We start from the raw sequence: 21,643 nt of genomic DNA on the forward strand, positions 1-21,643 counted from the left end.
AGATGTTTTCGTTATCCTGCTCATGTATCCTCTGATTTCAACCGTGGTTTTAGCACTTGCATGCAAGCACATATTTTTTGATGTACGTGTTTATGCAGTAAGCTATTTGACTCTAATTTAATAATTTAAATCCCCCAAATCAATATTTAGGTCTTCTTCATGCTTGTGCCAAGGACAGCAAGCAGGTAAAATCACTACTGTAGTTTAGATATTGTCAAACAACCACTTAATTGACATGTGGTGGTTTTTCCCTAGCCGCATGTTGGTCACCAATTTGTGGGGATTTGAACTGATTAGTATTTCTAGAAAACAAGTTGTTTTCAGGATTACATTATTAAACTCAAGTACTGTGTAGATGTTCCCTTTCCTGCAACTAAGTGAAAAAAACAATGAAATATTTTCAATTCAGTGTATATCTTGAGTATTTCCACTGAAAAACTTCATAGCAGACACTATATCATGCATGTAGAACAGCTTTTCTACATCCTAGATTTCAAAGATCTTCTGTGACTCGTTTCAGTTGGGCTCATAATTTATTCATGATGCCTGGCTGATTAGAAATTATTATGTTAGCGCACTTTTTTTCTGTATAAGGAAATTATGCAGATTTCTCCTGGTTTATTTTTCTCCACTCCCTTTTTGTGTAGGTGAGCAAAAAGGGATTCTAAGTATTCCATCCATGCCTCCACCCCTGCCATGTTGTAAACAGAGGTGCTGTTGATGTTGCACTCATCAGTGCCTGCTACTCCATGGAAGATTAGAGGGAAACCCTGGGACCTCGAAAGAGAAAGAATTGCATAGTCCACGTGCGTGTCTCTAGATTACCGTCTTGAGAAGGAGTTTACATTTACATTTGCTTTCTTTTGTTAAGTTCTCTCCATCATAAAATATTTCATTAGAAATGCAGGATTGGACCTAACATTGATTGGAGAGGCCATACAGGTAGGTGCTTTACCTCTTCCCTTTAGTCAGACTCATCATTGTCACTGATGAGACAAATCACCGTGGTGTCATCCACAAACTTGATGATGGAGTCGGATCCATATATAGGCCTGCAGTCATAGGTGAAGATGAAGTAGAGTAAGGGGCTTAGCACACAGCCCTGTAGAGTGCCAGTGTTGAGTGTGATGGTGGTAGAGCAGTTATGGCCTGACCTAACATGCTGGGGTCAGTTGGTCAGAAAGTCCATAATCCAGTTACAGATAGAGTTGCTGATTCCAAGATCCACAAGTTTAGTGATCAGCTTAGACAGAATAACTGTATTGAATGCTGAGCTGAATTCAACAAACAGCGTTCTTGCATAAGTATTCTTGTTGTCCAGGTGTGAGAGTACACAGTGAAGCACTGTGGATACAGCATCCTCTGTTGGTGGTGGCGCGAGGAACTCCAACCTAAGTTTAATATTTATTATTTTTTTAAGTGGGAAGGGGAGCATGTTTTTTTTCCTTTAATACAACGTCTTCCAGGGTCTTTTTCATAGGAAAACCATGTAACGTCTGTTAGGTTGGTCAAAAGAGCAACTAGTTGAATTATTCTGGAAAAGATGGGTTGTGTGTTTTTTTTCTTTTATTTACTTATGTAAATATATTTTTCAAGGGTTAAATAAATGCAACATTAAATTAACAATTGTCTCTCTGTCTTTTCCCGCCCAGTGTGGTGCATTGCTGTCCTCCTGCCCTTGCTGGCCGCGCTGACAGTGTGATGTAGCCTCAGTTCTTTGAGAGACAAGACAAAACAGCAGGTAAAAAGACATATTTAGTGAGAATAAAGGTAGACAACATTTTTTTGGAAATTTAAAGACTGCTAAAACAATCTAACCCAGTTTTGAAGTTTCTGATGCAGGTTAGCCTGCTCTAATCTCAACTGTGGTTTATTGTTTCATAGGTTCCATTTAAAAAGCAAGACAGTGTAGTGGTCTGTAAATTAGTCGCAGTTAGTTGCAGTGCCATTGTTAAGGGGTTTAACGTCAGCTTGACAGACCCTCCAAAATTTTTCCTCCAGTGTTTCAGGGTCTGCATGGTTTAAGTTAATAACATTGATCTATAGATAGTTTTTCTTTTAACTTTTTCCCATTTTTTGATACAACCCAAGCAATGTAGATCCCTTCTTTAATAATAGAACAAATAGATAATAGATTGAGATGTTTTTCAGTCACTGTTGTGTCGTTGCCATGCTCTTTGCAAATTAAAAGTTAAGTCAAATTCAGACACATGCAGCCATGTACAGGTGTAAATTTTGTGGTGTTTGTAGTTCAGAATTAAGACAATTTTGTTATCATACGAAGAAACATCAGCACACAGCTAATTATCGATTCACATGTGGAATAGAGCAATGTCCTTCTTCCTATCGAACATTTTCTGCATTCAGATCCCATATGCACAGGAACCACCGCTATCGCAGGGCTCAGACTAAACACACCCATTTTAAAGGAAATCTTGCTTGTGGAGTTGAGGCATGTTTCTATGTGGCAGAGAATTTTTCAGCATTATGCACTCACTTGAGATTTCATATTAAAGATGGCAAGAAAGTTGTCTGTCCTTATGATGACTGCCACAAACATTTCAGAGTGCGCTCATCTTTTGCCACACATTTATCCAGGAAACATAAGCCAGTGATAACAACTCAGGTGTCAACTCTCCCCGAAAATATAGACTGTACTCAGCCTTCTGAGGAGAATCTGACTCCAACTCCATGTGATCATCTAGAGGAGTGTGATAATCAACAAGAGACATTTTTACATAATTTGGCTCTTTTCTACCTGAAAATGCAAGCCAAGATGCTGTTGCCAGCGAGCACAATACAGTGTATTCTTGATGGATTTCAGCATGTCCATAGCACTTCTATGTCAGATGTTTTTGACAAGTTGAAGGGCAAGCTTTCTGAGCTAGACATACCACAAACTGAGATAGAAATGATTATTCAAAATCTCTCTAAAGAGGATGTCTTCACAATATACAACAAAGGAATACTCAGATCTGACAAAACAAGGAGAACATTTTACAAGCAGTATTTTGACTATGTTGAACCCACCCAGATTTATCTGGGAAGTGATGCTGCTGGAAAGGAATGCTTTTGCCAATACATTTCCATCAAAGAGACATTAAAATCCCTCCTTAGACAGTCAAGTGTTAAAGAGCAATATCACCAATCCAAAAATCATACCTCTTCCAACATGGTTGTAGAGGATGTGGCAGATGGAAGAAATGTAAAAGAAAATGCTCTGTTAAAAGACAATCCTTCTTCATTGTCCATCATCCTTTACCAGGATGGATTTGAGGTTGTGAATCCTCTTGGGTCAGGGAAGAAAAAACATAAAGTTTTGGGGGTTTACATGAGTCTAGGTGAGGTCCAGCCACACAATCGCTCTTCAGTAGATCCCATGCAGTTGGTGATGCTGTGCAGAGAAAGGGACTTCAAGACATTTGGTCAGGAGAAAGTTTTCTCAAGTATTATCACAGACCTTAAAGATCTAGAAGATACAGGGATTGAGACAGATGATGGAAATACCCTCAAAGCGGCCTTGATTTCCATTTGTGGAGATAATCTTGGTTCACACTGCTTAGGTAGTTTCACTGAAAACTTCAGTTGTAGTACGCATTTTTGTAGATACTGCTTGATTGAAAGGACAGACTTTGAAAAGACACCACTAAAGCTTGGTCCAAAAAGAACCATCACTGGTCACAAGGAGAGTGTACAACAGCTATCCACCACTGACCAAGACATGGTACAGGGGGTAAAGTTTGACTCACCTTTCAATTCTCTGAAATATTTTCATGTCTGCACTGGGCTTCCCCCATGTTTGGGTCATGATTTATTTGAAGGTGTAGTCTCTAATGACTTGGCATTATACATCAGTCATTTAGTGAAACAGGAAAAGCATTTCACTTATGCACAACTAAACAGGTCGATCACACAGTTTAAATACTCAGGGAATGATAGTCTCAGTAAACCATGTGAGGTTAAGGAGTGTGGCAAAAAACTTTCTGGTTCTGCAGCACAGAACTGGTGTCTATTGCGACTGTTGCCATTGTTGGTTGGTGACAGGATAAAAAATCCTGAGGACAGTCAGGTCTGGCAACTGTATCTACAGCTCAAGGAAATGGTTGAGCTCATATGTGCTCCCAAGATCCATCATGACCAGATTGCATACCTTAAGATAATAACTGAGGAGTATGTTCATATAAGACACACAATTTTCCCTAATCACCCACTCAAGCCCAAGCATCACTATTTACTTCACTATAGTGACCTCTTTTTGCACTTTGGGCCTCTTATTCGTTTGTGGACTCTCCGGTTTGAGAGTAAGCATTCGTATTTCAAGGAATGCGCCCGGAAACTGCACAACTTTGTTCACCTTTGTAAAACACTGGCAGAAAGGCACCAGCTGCTTCAGGCGTACCTCAGCAGTGGACCATTGTTTGCTCCAGCAGTTCAAGCAGTTGGTGAAACTAGTGAATATGATGAGCAGTTGTACAATGGTCTAATTCAGGAGTCTGTCAGGACAGCTGGCTTGATGAAAGAAACTACGTCAGAGGTATCAGCAGTAGTTTACAAAGGAACAAAATATTGCAAAGGGCTTGTTGTTGCGATGGGTCAACATGGCTCCCTTCTCCCATCACTCGCGAACAAGACCCCGAGATACTTGAACTCCTCCACTTGGGGCAGGAACTCATCCCCGACCGGAGTGGGCACTCCACCCTTTTCCGGCTGAGAACCATGGCCTCAGATTTGGAGGTGCTGATCCTCATTTCCGCTGCTTCACACTCGGCTGCGAACCGCTCCAGTGCGAGCTGGAGGCCCTCACCCGATGAAGCCAACAGAACCACATCATCCGCAAAGATCAGAGATGAGATTCTGAGGCCACCAAAGCGAAAGCCCTCCGCCACTTGGCTGCGCCTAGAAATCCTTTCCATAAAAATTATGAACAGAACCGGTGACAAAGGGCAGCCCTGGCGGAGCCCATCACCCACCTGGAACGAGTCCGACTTATTGCCGGCAATGCGAACCAAGCTCTTGCAACGGTTGTATAGGGATCGAATGGCCCGTAGCAATGGGCCAGACACCCCATACTCCCGCAACACCTCCCACAGGACACCCCGAGGGACACGGTCGAATGCCTTCTCCAAGTCCACAAAACACATGTAGACTGGTTGGGCAAACTCCCATGCACCCTCAAGTATCCTCGAGAGGATGAAGAGCTGGTCCAGTGTTCCGCGACCAGGACGAAAACCGCATTGTTCCTCCTGCATCCGAGGTTCGACTAGCGGACGAACTCTCCTTTCCAGCACCCTGGCATAGACTTTCCCGGGGAGGCTGAGGAGTGTGATCCCCCTGTAGTTGGAACACACCCTCCGGTCCCCCTTCTTGAAGATGGGGACCACCACCCCGGTCTGCCAATCCACGGGTACTGCCCCTGATCTCCACGCAACATTGCAGAGGCGTGTCAACCAGGACAGCCCTACAACGTCCAGAGCCTTCAGGAACTCGGGGCGGACCTCATCAACACCAGGGGCTCTGCCACCAAGGAGTTGTTTAACTGCCACAGTGACCTCGCCCCCGGAAATTGGCGGGTCATTCCCCTCATCCCCAGACTCTGCTTCCTCCTCGGAAGACGCGTCAGTGGGATTAAGGAGGTCCTCGAAGTATTCCTTCCACCGCCTGACAATTTTCTCAGTCGACGTCAGCAGCGCTCCGCCAGCACTATACACAGTGCAGGTAGAGCACCGCTTTCCCCTCCTGAGACGCCTGACGGTTTGCCAGAACCTCTTCGAGGCAGTCTGAAAGTCTTTTTCCATGGCCTCTCCAAACTCCTCCCACACCCGAGTTTTTGCTTCAGCCACTGCCCGAGCCGCCTTCTGCTTGGCCTGTCGATACCTGTCGGCTGCCTCCGGAGTCCCACAGGCTAACCAAGCCCGATAGGACTCCTTCTTCAGCCTGGTGGCTCCCTTCACCTCTGGTGTCCACCATTTGGTTTGGGGATTACCACCACGGCAGGCACCAACCACCTTGCGGCCGCAGCTCAATGCAGCAGCTTCGGCAATGGAGGCGCTGAACATGGTCCATTCGGACTCAATGTCCCCCGCCTACCTCGGAATGCTGTTGAAGCTCTGCCGGAGGTGTGCGTTGAAGATCTCGCGGACTGGGGCCTCTGCTAGTCGTTCCCAGCACACCCTCACTACGCATTTAGGTGCACCAGGTCTGTCCAGCGTCCTCCCCCGCCCCCTGATCCAACTCACCACCAGGTGGTGATCAGTTGACAGCTCAGCCCCTCTCTTTACCCGAGTGTCCAGAACATATGGTCGCAGGTCTGGTGATACGATTACAAAATCGATCATCGACCTACGGCCTAGAGCGTCCTGGTGCCACGTGCACTTATGGACACTCTTATGTTCGAACAAGGTGTTCGTTATGGCCAAACTGTGATTAGCACAGAAGTCCAATAACAAAGCACCGCTCGGGTTCAGATCAGTACTTTATTTTTCAATTCATAGTTCATAAAAAAATCTAGCTTTCAAAACTAAAACTAGCTTTCATTGCCATTGGTATTATTTCTCCAACACTCTTGCTTTTGTGTCTCATATAGGAGTATTACTCAATAAATACTCCAAAAAACCCATCTGTACATAGTTAATGTGGAATTGTTCTGCTGTGTTTATGTGTGTGTGTGAATATCGACGACCAAGTGGAGTCTGGCTCTTCAAACAACCCAAAGGAACCTGAAACCACCTGCTCAACAACTGTGCAAGTGCCACTACAGGGTAATTCACTCTGTTCTGCACAAGCATCAGGTCAACTCCCTTCCACACAACCAAATGTAAGCAACACCTCCTGGATCAGCAATTTTTCAGTTCCCTGGGAGAAGATGCCAACAAGACTTTCACAGGCCTTGGCATCTGGTGGAATGGCTCACCCAGAAGACAGGAGAATAATGATTAGGACTGTTGTAAAAGGAATGCGAGTACACTGCCCCAACCCTAACAGAGCTGCTTGTGGGGAGGTAGCTAGAGCTATTGTATCTAAGTATCCCGCTACCTTTGCAGATAAGACTGCAGAAGGTGAGCAGTTAGGCTGTGGTTATTATTCCCTACTCAAACAGCTTAAAACAAGAGTTGAACATGTAAATAGAGACAATGTCAGCAGCAGAATCCGGCAGCCAAGGAAAAGGTCTACCAGGGAAAACAATGAGGGTGATGTTGCCATCAAAAGGGGGAGATCTGAACTTGATAGCTATGGTTGCATCAACTGGCAACCCACAACCCTACCAGAAGGAGAAACGACTGAAACTTTGGAGACAAAAAGACAGACTATGTCAACTGTCTTCAGATCAGCAGGTCCTCAAGCAATTGAAACAACAGATGTAAATACTTATATGTCTTTGACTTATATTTACCAGAGGCACATGCTTAATTCTTGGCCTGCCCCCACCTTATATGAGGTTCAAGAGCATTGGCCATTTCTTTTTACTAAAAGAGGCCTCTGCACTCACTTCCACACACTCACAGATATTGAGGTAGAGACACGTCTCAGTGAAGCCCTTCTTACGAAAGGAAGGAGAATTTTTAACTTCTTTCAAAGCCAGAGACTTCAGTGGAACAAGGAGATTGAACATCTGCTACGTGAGTGCGACAGTGCAAAGCTGAACCACAACCAGATCGCCACAGCAGCCATCCTTCTTCTGATGAAGTACTTCCAAGAAAAAGAGGACTTAATCTTCATCTTGGCTGACGTAATTATATTTAAAATTTTACACATGCACTCTCAATACTGTCAACATAAACAAAGGAAAAATATTTCAATGATTTTGAGTATCATTATTCAAATCAGTTCCTTTTGTGTTTTAAAGGCTTTTTCCACCAAGATGTCTGTTGAGAGAGAGATGACCTTACCCATCACACCAAGGGTAATAGCGCTTGGTAAGTAAATTGTTTCAATCCTCTTGTAATATTTTTGTAAAAAATCTATGTAATTATTGTGGTATTTGTACCCACAACAACTTACTTAACAGGGGTTTGTCTGTTTTATATTGTATAAAAATAGAATACACACAGTTTGCTGCTGTTTCTCTTATTATTTATTATACACAATGACCAACAGGAAAAAACAGCCTAACATTTCAGCACAGGCCTAAATGCCAAAACATTAGGCAGTTTTTTCCTGTAATTGATCATAATTTTCATTACATAATAAATAATAAGAGAAATAGCAGCAAACCGTGTGGATTCTATTTTTGTACAGTGTGAGGCCTGCTATCCAGCATTCTTGTGGAAACCTTATTTGTAAGGGTGAGCACATTGTCTTATTGGACTCTTGTCTGTTTTTAGGGAATAATTTCATGTCTGCAAGCCACTGGATGATCAGTTTGGAGGGCAAGGTATTTTATGAGCCTGAGCAGATGCATGACTTTGCCAGCACCCTTGCTGTCTTCTTTGTGTCATACTACGTTTTCAACCTTGAGTATCAGGAGTCAGTGTCCATCACACTGGAGATGATACAGAGGTAAATACTTTACACCATTAAAGCTTACACCATTTAAGAATGAAATATATGTGATAGCTTGACTACAGTTGCAGAAACATATAGGTGATTGCTGTAATGTATGTTTTAATTTTGAAATTAAAGCAGCCTTTTTTCCGTTAAAAGGTTCTTTGTGAGGATCAATCCAGACATGGGAACAAAATGCCCTGCAAAACTTGGTACAAGCCGCAAGACAGGTCGTGTCGTAAAGAGGAAGGTTACAAGCATCAGCCCTCGGATCACCACCTTCCTCCAGCGGCTCTCTGAGTTTGAATGGAGGACTTCCAACTAGGTAAGAATACAGAGATGATAATATTTTTTACATAGCTGATAATTATATACATACTGTACACACATCCATACAACAGTATGAATGATCTCAGACAGATGTGAACAAGTGAATAACCTGAGCAAACATGAATATTGATGATGTGTCTTTGACAGGTGGTGATAAAGACTACGCTGAACCCGACCATCCTGGTAATGGAAATCTAAATCCCATGTCACATTCTATTTCCTGGGACCCACTGATAATTATTACATTTTGTAAATGATTTTTGTTTTACAATTGTAATAGTTTATTTAATGTTCATGCTGGTGGGTTTGTCCTGTTTTTAGTGGAATGAAAAACTGTTTTCCTTAAAAAACTCAGACACAGAAAGGTGAAGGACTGTGTAGTTTTCATGTACGCTTCTATTTATTTTGGTTATTGACATTGTTTTTATTCAGTTGAAAAATGTTTTTCTTGTTAAAAAAAAATTATCAACAATAAATGTTGGTTTAATTCACTCATCTGAGACTACTTTATTGAATTATATTGTTTTTTGTAAATGTTCTTATATTGAATATGAATGTTAATATTATTTTATATGCTGTAAAACACAATTACAGTCTACACAAATTATACTGTACACAATTACAGTGTTATACCATAAACCACATTTGCAGTACAGTGATACTATAAAACTTAATCACGGTAAGTCTTTCTAACTGTAAACCACGTTTACAGTAAAGCTGCATTACCACAAACAACATTTACAGTAAAGCTGTTATACTGTAATATATGTTTACAGTAAAGTGGTTGAACTGTAAAACATCACAACAGTAAAGATACTGTAGATCAGTAATTACAGTAACTTACTGGCAATAGTTTTGCCAGTAAGTTACTGTAAAAATACAATAAAATGTCTAACAGTGTACTCCTATTGCTTCGATAGGCAAATTGGTGAGTATCCAGTGTGGGGGGGGGGGGGGGGGGGCAAGCATGTCTTGAGTTGTGCCAGGACCAGTCGCTCAAAGCACTTCACAACTATGGGCGTGAGGCTACAGGGTGATAGTCGTTCAGGCACGTTGGTGATGAGTGTTTCGGCACTGTCACAATAGAGGTGGTCTTGAAGCACATTGGTACTACTGTCTCGACAAGCGACAAGTTAAAGATGTTTGTAAAGACCCCTACAAGCTACTCAGCACATGCTCGAAGCACACATCAAGGAATGCTATCAGGGCCAGCAGCCTTGCAAGCGTTGATGCTGCTCATCAACGCTCGCAAGGCTGCTCGTTGATGCTATGGACATCTATGGTGGTAAGAGTGAGGGTATGGCAGTCATCAGAGGGTAGGGTTTTGGAAGACTTTTTCTTGTTGTCAAAACCAGTGTAGGAGTTATTTAGCTCATTGAGGGAGGACACATTCATGGCTGTCTGTGTGGAATTGCTGGACTTATAGTCAGAGATGGCCTAAATTCCCAGCCACATGTGTCGTGGGTCAGAGTTGACAAAGTTTTTTTAAAGCTAGTGCGGTGTTAGCCTTTGCTTACCTGTTAGCCCTCCGCATTTCCCCCGCCTTTGTTTGCGGTCCCTGCACTGTCTTCGAGCACTTCCTGTCGGCCGAGCAGCTTGTAAAGCGTTGGGTGTTCTTCTTATTTCAGGGATGAGTCGAAGGCTACTGATAAAACAATTGAAATTATGTAATCCTGTATCCAAAAGCTCTCGTCAGGTGTCAGACGTAAAAGCGACGATGTTCTGAACGAACAGACCCAAAATGAGCAGGAATAACACTGCTAACTTGCAAAATCTGATGAGATGCAGGGCCTCACGTAGTGTACGCGCCGCCATCATCATAATCTCACAGTTTTATTGCTATAAGTATGACTACTCGTCTTTATTTCTTCTCATCTTGTTTTTGTGCACAGTGTGGCAGATCTTTTTTCTGCTGAGCCCAATGTTGTTGAAAAAGAAAGGCAAGATATTAAAGCTTGTTTGAAATTATATCCCACTGCCAAACATATCAGTTACTTCAGTTACAAAGCTGTGATCACACTGAATTTACTGTCTACAGCCACTGTCGCTCCTGCCAAAGTCATTAATAAAACAGACTGCAGATACACAATAATGCCTACAAGGCACAAAATGACACTTGTCCTTAATAAGTGTGTCACTTAAAATGAAACATAAGAGAACAGAAAAAACAAAACAAAACAAGAACTAATCCACACTTGGACACTGACAACACAAAATCTAGAGAAGATCAGAAAATAATTAAATGCACTAAGTATAAATGAAAGTAAAATGAGTTTTTAAGTCTTATGTTATAGTTTTTATGCACACAATCTTTTTCTATCCAAATAATATTTAAAACTGTTAGCTACCGTTACAGCTACTGTCTCATCTTTGTTTGTGTCAATGTGTCATGTATTTTTGAGTCTTACATGCTGCCTCTTGTTTACTGGAGCCCATAAAAATGTGGGTCATTGCCTCGGTGTCTGGGTCCCAGGACAAAGGATAAAACAGAAAGTGGGACACCTGGTCACCGTCTGCACACATTTGACATAGGTTTGAATTTTGCACAGCATGATGATGCATCGCAGTGCTACAGGCACAGGTGTAAATAATTAACTGGATGATATTTGAATGACAGTCATTTAGCTGCTTAGATTCAGTGGCCTGTTATGTATGCTGGCTCATGGTAACCACTAGCCTTCCTTAATGAGACATTTGTAGCACCTGGGCCTGTGTCTGGGGCTTTCATTTTATATCAGAATGTGCTCAGCTGTTTGTGGATTAACTATAATTCTTGACTCATTTGGTCTTTTAGTAGCTCAGTGGTAGCATCCCTGAAAAATATAAACATGCTCAAACTAAACCAAAAGGGTTATGTTTTAAAATGTCACACTGTACAAATAAAACTTGCTAAACAATAGCAATCTTCCCCCTTTGTGTCCCCTCCCACAGTACATCAAACTTGCTATTGTCACACCCTTCATTTATACTGTTTGTGGTTAATAGTAATGGTAAACATCCAAGTCAACAGCCACTTTGCAATTGCCTACACACAAAAAGATCTTTAATGAGGTAGCCATACTTGCACAGATGAAGCATTGGTAGTATCAAGCAACTAAGAAAGAAAATTGCAAAATGATTCAAGCTTTTTCAGGTTCCAATTCCAATCCAATTCTAAAAGAGTGTTAACACTGCACACAAATGTATCATCAACCCCCCCCCCCCCAACTAACTAAAGTAAGCAGTTTGTTACCTACATGCTGCCTTACAAAAAGTACCATCTCTGCACGTTTGTGTCACTGCACATTTGGCACAGCTTTTAGGAAATGGAGCACAGCTGCAGGCTACAAATATAATTAAATTCAGGTGTAGAAAATATGCAAGCACTACTAATTCTACCTATTGTTAATGCTTGGCCTATAAATCACTGATTAATGTTGTACATTTTCTGTGATAGTATGTTTTTGTTCAGTTGCTGAACTTTTCTGAAAATAACTTGAACAATGTGTAATCCTTTATCTATCGATCTATCTATCTATCTATGGGCCAAACCAGTAAAAAATATTTTAAATAAAGTGAAAAAAAGTAAAACAATGCATCACAGTTTTTAAACATGACAAAGAAATGCTGCTGTTGTAAAGAAACTGGTTGGCAGGACTCTTTCCTTGCAGTGGGCTGTTCTTGGACTCTTTGGTGGGGCAGTTCTGGTCCGTGGGACATGTGTAAAAACCCTGGCTTAAACCCAACAAACAGACAGCCTTTCTGTCACTACGTCTCTAGCAACCGTACAGATGACATGTTTTATACAGATGTTATTTCTTAAGGATAGACCTGAACAAATTTATCATCTGACACATTGTGTTGATGGGATCTAATATACATTTGACATGCATCAAGTTGTATATCTTCATATCACAGGATGTAGGCATTTTGGCCACTAGAGGTAGCTTCAGGATTACAATCTAAAGAAGAATAGTGCATTTTCTATTTTCCCTTTGGCCTCTAAGCACAATGCCTGAATCAGCTCTTATAATATTTACTTGACAACTGAAAAATTTGGTGTAATTTCAGGATATCACATTGATGTGTAGATGCAGTCTCAACTGGCAACTAATCAGTAGATGATTTATATCTTTATTTTGAGTCAGCAAAAGGTGCCATACTGTATTTTTGTAATGGTGAAGCTGCAAAAACACAACACATCACAACACACACACACACATCTATCTATCTATCTATCTATCTATCTATCTATCTATCTATCTATCTATCTATCTATCTATCTATCTCTCTCTCTCTCTCTCTCTCTCTCTCTCCATATATATATATATATATATATATATATATATATATATATATATATATATATATTTTGTTTCTTGAATGGAAATCGTGCAGGGATAATTACAAGGATTCTCATAAATTAGACTGGCCGCTACACATTCTCTTACAGCCCCTGCGGCAAATCCTGCATTTCCTCAGATAGGAAATTCTGTTGTTTTGGATAGTGTCCTGGCCAGGCAATAATGAGCTCATAATTACTAATTAGCAGTCTGACCAGTCCAAAGCTAAAACAGACTTAGCCAGCCAACTGTCTCTGCCAGCATTCTTGCCCCAGCGCCTACATCACAAACAACATGGCTCTGTGGGATAATTGTGATGGAGCTTAAGATGTTGTGACTTGCCATTGCAGTGCAGAGGCTGGTGGGACTGCTTCATGGGCACAGTCTCTAGTAGTGTCATACTGAATTAGCTGGACTACTGAATCAGTGGATTGATTGTCTGCTGCTTGGCAATACAGACAGCAGCAGAAAAAGGCAGCTGATGTTCTCAAAATGGGAATGTTTCAATTACATGATTATGTACAACTATGAACTTCTATTTATTTGCTCTGTTGGCCTTTTCATGTCTTAAAGTTAATATGTCAGTTGTGATTTTAATGAAAAAATATTTTACCTAAAATTAGTACAATGTTATTTTATTAATTTATTATGTCACAAATTATTTTGAAATTAATGCTAAATTATTATAAATGTTTAAAATATGTACAAAATAGCATTTAGAACCCCACAATAATGGTATGCAGTATGTAAGTATATTATTTATCAATGCATTTATCAGAAGTTCTCTATAAAGCATGTATAATGGTGACATGATTTTATTGTTAACAGGGAGGGACTATAACACCTTAACATGGCAGTTCTTCCTGCGGAGTGGCGCAGGCCTGCACTTTTTCTTGTTAAGAGATTTCAATGTGAATCAATAATGCTTGCTTGTTGCCAGGCTCAGCAGTGCTTAGTAGTGATTTCGCGGACTGGTACACTCAGAGTAGACAGGCAGGCAGCTGGGAAGCAATTTTGCTACATCACTGATGATGAGTCCCCAGTGAAGCAGCAGCATGAAACCAGTGGGGGAAAGTCTATTGGGTATTATATTTCAGGTTACATCTCGATCTTGTCAAAGCACAGAGAATTAAAATACATTGACAAGTTCCGACTCTCACCTGGCATAAAAAAAAATCCAACAAAACAAAAAAACCCAATAAGAAATTATAATTATAATTATACTGTTGCGTTATGTACAGCATACAAAATGTAGAGGTCAAGGTAAGGGGTTATAGGAGTCTCTGTAGAGGAGTATCTCTTGCTCTGCTTCTCTTTTACAAGCTTACATAATTCAATAGACACACACCTCTGCTGTTCCTACTCCTTCTCTGGTGCCTCCTCCTACATTTCAATGAGAAATTTCATTATCTATTAAAATACCACAAGGCATACACTTAAGTGGTGATTTTCTCCAGTTCAGGAGGTAACTGCAAGCAAATTTAAGCCCCCCCTACACACATGAAGCAGTTGATTTCCCAAGAAGGGTGCAGAGGTTGGTGCTCAGTGCAATCAGTCTTAAATGTTTCATGATTAAAAGCCACATCTGATATAATGATGTAATGGTCAGTGGGAGGACAACAACAATAACACTGGCAGGTTGAGCTGCTGTGAGGCCCCAGTACAAAATCACAGTAAGGTTTTTATGAAAATGGAAATGCTCTGGCCTTGTCAATCCGGGATGGTCAGAATATAGCAACCTTATTCGTGTAAGGTTGTGGAATATACATTTATACATTGTATACTTTGTCTACTGTGTAGTGGCTCTATAGCATTGTGCTTTACATATTTGCCTAACAAGCAGTGTTGGGGAGTAACGGAATACATGTACCGCCGTTACGTATTTAAAATACAAAATATGAGTAACTGTATTCCGTTACAGTTACCGTTTAAAAAGGTGGTATTTAGAATACAGTTACTTTGTTGAAATAAATGGATTACACGGGGGTACTTCCCTGTTTCATATTGTGGCGGGTCAGGACTGTTTGGGTTTTGTTTGACAGCTATGTTCTGTTGTTCCAGGCGGCAGCGTTGCGGTTGCCATGGTTACAGGGTGACGCTCTCTCTCTCTCTGTGTGTTTCCTGGGTGAGAGAGCGGCTTTTTGTTGTTGTTGTGCTAAGCTAATAGGCAGAATGCTACAGGCATAGCTCTAAAGAATGTAGCATCATAGGCAGTGTAGTCCGTGCTGCAGGGAGAATGGACTGCCATACCCGTTATGTGTCTGTGAGCGAGGGAGGGAGAAAAAGGAAAAGTACGAGCTGTCAATGAGCAAAAACGGGAGCTGGAAGCATGTAAATATAATAATAACCACTGCAGCCAAGAAGAGTGCCTGACGAGCCCAGTTGTAAGTAAGCTATTAAGACTCGACTGTACGCTGTGTTTGTGTTTTCCTCCGAAACAATAAGTTCCGTTGGAGCAGCCTTTCAACGCCTCTCTCTGTCTCTCGCAAGCAGAGTTGACCCAGACAACAAAGTAAAGCTAGTTTTCGGATACGAGCCCGACACGGAACCCGACGTATTAGCCAGAGGTCCCTTTACTACGGTTCGGAGCCGCGGACCTTCAGTAACAGTAATAAATCACAGCAATAGTACATTCACGTAGTTGTAAACAGCATGATAATATATTAAGTAATCCAAAGTATTCAGAATATGTTACTCTCTAATTGAGTAACGTAATGGAATACGTTACAGAATACATTTTGGGGCATGTATTCTGTATTCTGTAATGGAATACATTTTAAAAGTAACCTTCCCAACACTGCTAACAAGTAAAAATCCCTGGTTCGGGTATAAAAAAAATCTGCCAAATCAAACATGGTAAATAGGGAAATATCTTTTTTTATAATGTTGAAATCTCCCAATTCTTTGAATCTTTGGGCTGAAGGAAGGACAATACTCGGTGTATAAATGCTCAATCAACAATCCTTTATTTCCATACAATTTTCACACAATGAGCATAAACAACCATCCGGATGGGGAGAGATGCATGAGAGGGTCACAGCAAGTCTCAAAATGGTGGTGTGTTACACAGCTTTTTATACTTTCTACTGGCCCCCACCTGGTCGTAAACCTAAACATTCACAGTCCCTTATCTGTCATGGCGCCTAAGTTATGACCTCGGGCTCCCTGTCTTTCTACCCCCTACAAGGGTGGGGGCACAGAATGTGGTCTGTTTCTTCTTATTATCGGCACAAGGTCTTTTGCACACAACATTCTCAGAAAATGATTTAAGCAGTCTGACATGACAAGAAAACAGTGTAAAACATTCACAGCAGATAAATGGCGGCGCCCACCTGTCTAACAGAACCCAAAGATGGTCACATTCTTTTAATCCCCAAAAAATATACTGGAACATTTGTCTAACATACTACAACAATTGTCATGTTCTTTAACCTAAAAATATAAGGGAAACTAAGCTACATACTTTGCACACAACCTAGACTAAGGAATATATTTATGTTCCACAGCTGTTTAACATAATTCATCTACCTTGACTATGGGTATAAGATAACATAGTTGGAATGATGATCTCACAACTCCCCCTTTGATCTCTCTTTAGAGAGATCATTTACAACATACATTCTAGGGTGGAAAAGTGGTGTCAACTCTTTCCCAGTCTCCTAGTATTTGTGCTTCACACAGAAACACAATTCCATCGCTGGATTTCCTCTGCGCTGTCACTTTTAGAGCTTGGCACGCTCTCTCCATCCCTCGAGTTGTCACGTCCAACGCTGCTGAAGATTTAAGGCAGAGCATGTCGTACACCTTAGTTGTCTTCCTCAATGTCAACGATGAATCTCTCATTTTATTTAAAATCCTGCTGTGGGAAGTCTCCTCTCAATCTCCTGGAAGCTCAGTAGCACAGCTCTCTGAGTGATGTCTGCTGTGCTGAAGATGATCTCTGATCCTCCTGAAGCCTCTCTCCTGGCCTCAGCTCCCATCTTGTGGACGATCCTCTCAGCCACTCCTTCTCGTCATGGCACCTCACGACATCTACAGATTAAAAAATAACACTCCTTTCCCCACATGGCTTCCACCATGTGTCAACTCCCCAATGAGACATGTACAAGAATGTTGCACATTCTCTTTAAAACAATCTCCAGGGTTTCCCACTTGGAGCAGCCATACTCCAACCTGTAACCCTGTGTAAAAACATTAATCAGCAGTTACATGTTCAGCTTATTCAACTCCCAGCTCCACCTGGAGCCTGTATCCTGGAAGACAAATCTGTTAAATCAAACTTCACATTTGCAACCAACTGTAGATCATAAGAGTGATAAAGTATTCAGCATAAAAGACAAGTATCATGTGCAGGTTTTCTCCAATCGTTAAATCACTATTATTACCATAATTTGTCCCAAATCATGAATCATCCCAATTTATTCCACAATTTAATCTGTGACTTCCCTTAAACAATGTCACTCCACCCATTTTATCACTATGAGCTCATATTCAACTATTCCATAAACACTGCATCTTATTTGTTTCCTCATGTCACTTGTCTGTTTTCTGCTGAATCCTCTACATCCACTCTTAAAGAAAAAACAGACATTAGGAGCACACATAGACAATCCTGGTGGTCAGGCGCAGGTCGATAGGTTCCAGAGGTGCCGTAAAATGCCATAAAATGAAGCCTGCTGTAAAAGGAATGACACTGGTTTCAACACAGGAAATTTCTCACGTTATTCACATCGTCAAAGTAACCTTCAACATTTTCCCAACAACACAGTGTAACAGCATCATCAATCCTGTAGTAGAGAAACAAACATCAACCAATTGTTCTGTTATAAATCACATCATCAAATCACATGAAGAACTGTACTGCTGTAGAAAAGAAAATGCAAATGTTAGCGCTGCGCAGATGTATACACCCTTTCTCACAGTAATCTCTGTGAGCAACACAAGCCCATGAATAACACACCCCTAGTAGATTCACAAACATAGAACGTGGCATTTAAAAGGTTAAATCATCACACAACCTCGAATGTTGCTGTCATCTTTCTGGTCCTGTAAAAAGAAACACATAAATTCATCCACCCTTTTGGCCTGTCTAGGTGGAGGTAAACTTCGAGTCGTGGTCAAGTCTTGTCAGCTTTTACCAGTCAGTCAGTTTGTTTTTATTTCCATTCATTCATTCATTCTTTCTTTCTTTGCTGATAGTGGAAACCATCGCTGAATTTGATTTCCACCCTCAGCAAAATGACTCATTTCAAAAAGAAAAAGAAGAACTTTGGGTCGGATTACCTCGCTGAATCCTTTTTAGGCAGGGACTCTCATTTTCTAATTGTCCCAAATAAGTGGCTTTCTCCAGAGCCCATTTTAATGTGGAGAAACTCACTTGCAACAATTTTCTCGACGACGTGTAGCGCTTTTAATTCCCGATGTGCAGATCTGCTTAAAGAAAAGAAATTCACAAACAGAAATCAGTGCACTGTTCAAAAAATAAAAATTAAATGAAAAATAAAAGATAAAACTGAAAAACAAAAGTAAATAAAAATACAGAAGCCCGGTCTTAGAACTTGTCACAGAATATTCTTTTTCTTATAGGTGAGAAAACACCAAATCTAAAACTTGGTTCCCATACTTCAGAAACAAAAACAAAACAAAACAAAACCAAAAAATCTGCTAGTTTCACTCTTTTAAACTCTGGCTGCAGGATTCTGTTCACCCCTGCTATCATCTTCCCCAAAATAATACTGATTCAGTCGTCTATGTATCACTTCTCAACCCACTCAATAAACCAGACAGGATGATAGTAACAGTATTACCTACTTAAAATAGTTTTTGATCCTAATGAGTTTCATTACATGTGTGTGTGTGTTTATGTTAGTCGGGTTAATACATTTTCTATTTCTATGTATCCTTTTATGTACCTTCCCCCTTTTTTCTGAAACAAAAACACTGTTCACTCCAAATTTTGTTTCAGAAACATCTAAATAAAAAACTCTGTCATAGTCAGGCACAGTTAAACCCCAAATGTTTGCAGGTCACCATCGGCAACCACGCTGTGTGTTGTTAACCCCTTCTACAAATATCCTCTTTGGATGTGTGCGACTTTGTGTATGATTTTGTGTTATCTCTAGTGCATATCATGTGCATGTGTGGTGTCGCCTTTCCATTTTTTCTAACAGTACACTTGCATACCTCAGTGCTTGTCTTCCTCCCCCTTTTGTGGTGGTCTGGACACTGTGTCAATCCTCCACTCCCAGGCAGTCGTTTGTCTCCCCGGATTCCTTAACCCAATTTGATTCCCCAAACTAAAACAGCAGCCTCAGTTCTCTTCTGCTCCTATCTCTCCGTTCTTCTCTCCCACTTTTCTGTCCAATGGCAGTCAGTTCTTTTCAGCTTTGTCCCGTGTATCTCTTTGTCCCACTGTCTCTTTCATTGCCATCTCGCTCCAAACATGGCAAATGTCAAACTCAGACAGTCCTCTCAAAAGTCCTTCACACACAGTGAGGTTGCAGCCTGCTGGAAACGCATCTCCATCCATCCAATCTAGATGGTGGATCTTCTCTTTCTGATGCCGTTTGCCCATAGCGCTGCTGGACCTCTCTGCTCATAACTCCGGTATTGTCTCTTGGACTTCTGTCCACTGTTGATGTTCATGCTCGTGCTTTCTGGAACTGCACTCGGTGTCTTCAGGGAGAGATTAGCTTCCTTGGAGCTTGCTTATTCAGGATGAGGACGGGAAGCTGCAAAACAATTCAGCCAAAAATTCTGGCTGGGTGTTTCTATTTTATTTTATTTTTCTAATGATTTTAACCTATAATTTTCTTCCAACTGCTGCCCGTGGAGAATTGATCCAGGTCCGTTCCCCACCTGTAATCGACAGACTGAGAGACTTTCATTATTCACTGTGACTGCAGATGTTTTCATCACTCCTAAAGCAACACATCTCTACTTATTTTGTTTTGACCTCTACTGACTTCAAACCCCAAAAATTCAATTTTTATTTGATCTTAACCGCAAACACAAAAAATCTTCTTGATGTTGTTATTAATTCTTTTCATCCACAACACTCCAAATTATTTTTTCGTTTTGTGTCCAGCAGGGGAAGAAAGTGACCTGTAGTGTCACTGCTTCCCCCAGTTGGAGACAATTTCCCACTCACACTTTCACACTTTTTATTTTCTCTGTTTTCATCATTTTCTTTTTCTTTTTTTACCTCATTGCTTTACACCCACACATTAACCTGTTAACTCACTCCTCCAACCTCATTTTCCTTTCACCCCAACAGCTCTCATACAGTCAGTAATCAAATTCTCCATTCATCCTTGAATACTTGATCACCTTTAAATGTCACTATTAGTTTGATCAATTTATTTATCATTACTTTGACGCTAATCCACTTTTAATTTGCTTCATTTACTTTAGTTCATTTTCTCCTATTTGATCACTATGATTTCTTGACTATTATTATTTCACAGAAAATCAACTAATCTACTTTGTCTCCCTATTTGTCATCAAGGAATTCACACACACACTCGCGGGCTGGTCACTCGCCCCCACCTTTTCTTTCTCTCTCACACGCACGCACATTTTACTCCTCGTTCGTTCCGCCTGTGAACCCGCCCCTCGAGGCTGGCTCACACACACTTCATTCAAACTTTCTGCGAGGCACTTCTGCTGATTCAGGACAACGCCCTAATCAGAACAAAGAGCGGGTGCCATCCGCTCTTATACACGTCAACCTAACTAGGACAATTGGGCTCACGATCTTCAGATCGCACCACATTTGCCTCACGATTTATTCAAACTGCGCCACGGACTGGATACCGCAGTTTCTCTTCCCCATAAAAATAAAACCAAATTAAAACCCCCCAATTGACTTCACAGTTTGCAACAATTCGTGACACGGCCTCCTGCCGCAATTTCTACACACCACAAACACACACTTTTAGACACAAATTATTTTGTTACTTTAATTGACTCCCGTACTTCAGACGAGACGCCGACTCTAACGGCGCTCTCACACAAACTACACACCTCCAACTCTCTTCCTCTCTCTCCTTTTTTTTTTTTTTTTTTTTTTTTACACCACAGAGTAATACACCCAATTCAGCTCGTCTATCTCTATGTGGCTCCAAATACCCTCTTTATTTAATTTAACACTCGTCAGGGGACAGGCAAACAACAATTTCAACCACTGAAACGAGGAATACAACCTTTTTCAACCTTTTTAACCTTATTTAACCTTATTTAACCTTTTTCTCTTACTATTCTTAGAACTCAGCCTTTGTTTGCAAAATGTGTCTCGTTCTAGTCCAGAATAAATGTAAACCCGTGATTACACAAACGTTTTCAGTATTATTCTGTAGCTATGCGGGAGTCCTCAGTTCCCAAGTCACCACCTCAGCTAACCAGACGCCGCTGGACCTGACTGCGTGTCCACAGGAAGGGGGTTGCCACACCATGAACAAAACCAATTTCCACAGGTCCACTAGGCATCAACCTTTGATCCTAAAATGTGT

General features: G+C 41.0%; 1 protein-coding gene across 2 annotated transcripts; it reads left to right on the plus strand.

The window, feature by feature from the left end:
* The first annotated feature begins 1,650 nt into the window (after positions 1-1,650).
* Positions 1,651-8,997, plus strand: LOC102794633 (uncharacterized). 2 transcript variants are annotated; one of them, XM_087844455.1, is made up of 5 exons: positions 1,651-1,741; positions 7,844-7,913; positions 8,322-8,496; positions 8,641-8,806; positions 8,959-8,997. In XM_087844455.1, the coding sequence occupies exons 2-4, from the start codon at positions 7,859-7,861 to the stop codon at positions 8,804-8,806; spliced, it is 396 nt and encodes a 131-aa protein (XP_087700581.1). In that variant the 5' UTR covers positions 1,651-1,741; positions 7,844-7,858; the 3' UTR covers positions 8,959-8,997. The 2 variants fall into 2 exon arrangements, with proteins under 2 accessions (XP_087700581.1, XP_087700580.1); XM_087844454.1 differs by lacking the exon at positions 1,651-1,741 and having other exon boundaries at positions 6,639-7,913.
* Positions 8,998-21,643: the final 12,646 nt, after the last annotated feature.

Source organism: Neolamprologus brichardi, chromosome 7 (genome assembly GCF_056152115.1).
Source record: "Neolamprologus brichardi isolate AB-2024 chromosome 7, ASM5615211v1, whole genome shotgun sequence".
Taxonomy (NCBI): domain Eukaryota; kingdom Metazoa; phylum Chordata; class Actinopteri; order Cichliformes; family Cichlidae; genus Neolamprologus; species Neolamprologus brichardi.

Excerpts from the sequence above, each read along its gene's own strand:
- LOC102794633 (XM_087844454.1), top strand. The coding sequence starts at position 6,863 with ATGCCAACAAGACTTTCACAGGCCTTGGCATCTGGTGGAATGGCTCAC. Across the intron at positions 7,914-8,321 it reads ACCAAGGGTAATAGCGCTTG|GGAATAATTTCATGTCTGCA; the intron begins GTAAGTAAATTG and ends GTCTGTTTTTAG. Across the intron at positions 8,497-8,640 it reads ACACTGGAGATGATACAGAG|GTTCTTTGTGAGGATCAATC; the intron begins GTAAATACTTTA and ends TTCCGTTAAAAG.